This window comes from Carlito syrichta, unplaced genomic scaffold, assembly GCF_000164805.1.
Source record: "Carlito syrichta isolate Samal-C Ts95f unplaced genomic scaffold, Tarsius_syrichta-2.0.1 Scaffold301993, whole genome shotgun sequence".
In the NCBI taxonomy this organism is placed as follows: domain Eukaryota; kingdom Metazoa; phylum Chordata; class Mammalia; order Primates; family Tarsiidae; genus Carlito; species Carlito syrichta.
The window spans coordinates 708,615-712,444 of record NW_007246089.1 but is presented as its reverse complement, the minus strand read 5'-3'; the positions used below and the strand labels follow the sequence as shown (position 1 = coordinate 712,444).

Below are 3,830 nucleotides of genomic sequence, written 5' to 3'. Positions count from 1 at the left end.
TCCAAGTAGCTGGAATTACAGGCATGCGCTACCACGCCTGGCTGATTTTTTGATTTATTGTAGAGATGAGGTCTTACTGTCCAGGCAGGTCTCGAACCCGTGGGCTCAGGCAATCCACTCACCTCAGCCTCCCAAAGGCGAGGGATTACAGGCTGAGCCACCGAGCCCGGCTGGTAATCTTCATTTTTAAGCCACTGAGCTATAAGACAGTTTCTCAAATATTTCTCTGCATGAAAGGGGTGTCCTTACGATTTCGGTCAAGTAGCTCCACTCCTGGAAGGTGGTAGATGACATATAAACGGTACAGGTTATATTGGCACAAAGGGTTTTGGTACAGACCTGCAAAGGAAGAACCCAACAAAAGATGTCAGATTTCAAAATTAGTTTATCCCTTGATAAGACATGGGAAATTGCAGGATTTTATAAAGCCTAAGAGCATGTAAGCTCTGCTTCAAATCAATCCAATGGACTCATCAAACTTTTACTTATTCAGGGCAGCACTTGAATTTTCCTGTCTGTTAAATTCATTCATTCAATGTTTACTCCATGCCTTCTAGGTACTGTCCTGGGTGTTGGGGTCGTATCATTGACCCAAATCTGCCACCAATGAGGAATATTTTTAGCATGTCTATACATAAACTAGTAAAGGGAGAACTGGAATATCAGCTCTATGGGAGGCTGGTGCTGATTTTTACTGAAGCATCACTTGGTATTCTTCTTTCAGTCTCAAAGGCCACAAGGGTGCCTGTGTGGAAACAGACAGAGACGCAGTACCCTGATCTAATAGAATTTCCTTCCTCGACTTCACACGGCTCATCGTGCAGAATATGTTAATGCCAGTAGTAGCTTCAGATCTCACTGGGGCGGAGCTGAGCAGATGAGGATTCTGCATCTTGCCTACCTCTGGCCAGGCACCCGCCAGCTCTGAGCCCCTGGTGTGCAGTGGTTGAAAATGTGGTGAATGTGCACTCTAACAAAGTAGCTGGTGCTGAGGGCATGCGGTTCAGGGCAACCTGGCACTTCCGACACCGCAGTCCTTAGGAATCAACGCTAGGCACATTTGAAACAATCTTCCACTAGACGTGGTGACAGTTTTATTTTCAGGGAAAAGGTAAACTAATTTTTCTACTCATTCTATTATTATTTTTTTTTTGAATCGGAGTCTCACTCTGTCGCCCAGGCTGGAGTGAGGTGGCACGCTCACGGCCACTGCAGCTCTATGGGAGGCTGGTGCTGATTTTTACTGCAGCCTCGATCCGCTGGGTTCAAGCGATCCTTCCGCCTCAGCCTTCCAAGTAGCTGGAACTACAGGTGTGCGTCACCACGCCCGGTTAATTTTTTGATTTATTGTAGAAATGAGGTCTCGTCAATTGCCCAGGCTGGTCTCAGACTCATGGGCTCAAGCAATACTCTCACCTTGGCCTCCCAAAGTGCTGAGATTATAGGCATGAGTCACCACACCCGGCCTACTCATTCTAGCTCATAGTACACAGGGTAATTTCAATACAATGTGAAATTGAGCTTTGATGATTTTCAGTTGTGCATCTGTGGTTATTTGGATTCTGACTACATGCAATTTCTAGAAAATACTTCTGAAAAAGAAAAATACACCTAATGAGGAGAACCACCAGATGGCAGTAGCAGAAAGAGCTCGAGCTATTGAGCAAATCCCTCACTCAAGGAAACAAGGCTCACTTAGGCACATGTTAAATTTAAAAGAGCTGCTGTAGATTATTCATAAAATACAAAGAGGTCTGATAAAGGCATGAAAATATTAAGTGTTAGACACTTAGAAAAAATAGATTAATATGTAAAAAGAACAATTTGCAACTAAAGAGGGTAGCAGTTGGTAGCATGCTTAAAAGACAATTGAGATAAAAACTGAAAAAGTCAATCATATGACTGTTTTCTCTGTGAATAATAAAACACTCTGATATTTGCTGTACAAACTCAAACTTTTCTGGCTGATACAATAATTATGTATAGAAGCTATTCCCTGTGGAAAACATGAGTTTTCGAGGGACAGAACGACCACAATGAAAGACACCTGGTGCATAATAAAAGTTATAAGAGTGAGGAAAGGCACACAAGAAAATATAGAGCCAGGAGCAACAAACATATTTACAAGAAAGGAAATATGCATGTAATTGGGGAAATGAGAGGCAAAATAAAACAAAAAATTGTCAAGATTTCTTAAGTGACAAAAAAATGGTTCGAATTTTACTCTTAAAAGAAGGAATTTGAAGTGGCAACAAATAATTATAACAGCAGGATGGGGAATAGAATGGATATCTATTAAACCAGTAATAAGAACATATTTTAAAAGATCCATAGGGATCATGAATTGTAGGTGGAGCCAGAGAAAGTAAAGAAAAGGACACCCTTCAAGGATATAAAAGCAAAGCACAATTGTTTATAAAGAAAGCTTAGGAAGAAGAAAAAGTCACAAATACTTTAGTGCAGAAGCCTGTTTTGTGGTTAGTGTCTTGGGGAATCACATCTGACACCTCATTAGAGCATCTGGAAGTTGAGTCTGCCTTCACATATGATGTTAATGGAAATTGTACCAGTGTCTCTCAATGACGCTTTCTCTTGGTGTAGCCTTCGTATTCTTTTTACTCTGAGAACATTGCTATTCATTTCACTTCTTTTCTTCGCTTTTTCTCCTAATCCTTGGTTAAGGAATGTCTTTGTATAAACTTTAAAACTCTAGCTTCAGCCAAACAAAACACCAAACTTGGATTGACTACTGTTGCATTACATTGCTTATTAACCACGGACCTCCATACTAAACACTCAATGTACTCACTGTGGTTGACATTCATTTCATCCAAAAGTAGGACCTGAGTGACAGCAAGTTAGTACATGGGGCTGTCAGCCCCGCCCCTACTTAAATTAACTTAAAAAATAATTGAAGTAAATAATTTGGAAGGCATTTCATCTTTATTGTTCTTTAGTTTCATAACTCTTACATTTTAGAAAGAAGCAATCTTATTTTTAGCTCTTTTTTTTAAAACTTCTATACTATTAAACATTTAACATTCTAGATTTATGAGTTTTGGACTGATGCTACTAAAATTACCATAAATTAAGTTTCTGAGATATGAAATCAGTTTCCTGTGTCTGAATGTTCTGAAAGCTTTCTGTGATGTATGGGTACATTCCTTTAGAAACTATGAAACAAAATTGCTTATACTTTCACTTTCAATAGGTTAATACTATCTAATCCACCTTCCCTCTAGGCTACTTATAGAGGACACCTCCGTGGCGCCAGCACTGTCTTGCTTATCTTAATTTGGGATTCTGAGTCTAAGCAATTTACATTTATCCAGTGATATATCAAAATGTCTCTACTGCCTTACTACACAAGCTTGAGTTACATGAGTCACATGTAGAAACTGCTTATTACTGAAACAGAAGAGGAACCAAAAAGATAGACATCTAAATAATTGGCTCCTGTTAATTTTTTAAAACTTTTAAAGTGGAATCAAACATGGTCATTCAAATGAACCCAAATGTTTTTTTTTTGTTGTTGTTGTTGGTTTTTTTTTTTGAGTTGGAGTCTCACTCGGTTGCCCAGACTGGAGTGCAGTGGTTGCTCCCGGCCACCGCAGCCTCGCCTGCTGGGCTCCCGCGATCCTTCTGTCTCAGCCTTCCCAGTAGCCAGAATTATAGGAGTGCGCTACCACACCTGGCTGATTTTTTGATTTATTGTAGAGATGAGGTCTCGCTGCCCAGGTGGGTCTCGAACCCGCGGGCTCAGGCAATCCACTCACCTCAGCCTCCCAAGGGTGCGGGATTACAGGCTGAGCCACCGAGCCCAGCTTAAC

At 40.7% G+C, this 3,830-nt stretch overlaps 1 protein-coding gene across 1 annotated transcript in view; it reads right to left on the bottom strand.

Moving 5' to 3' along the window:
* The window catches only part of LRRC72 (leucine rich repeat containing 72), a 52,842-nt gene that overhangs the window by 11,041 nt on the left and 37,971 nt on the right, over positions 1 to 3,830 (bottom strand). The window contains exon 6 of the mRNA XM_008055861.1: positions 250 to 339. Coding sequence (XP_008054052.1) covers positions 250 to 339 — 90 coding nt within the window. The remainder of the gene's footprint in view (positions 1 to 249; positions 340 to 3,830) is intronic.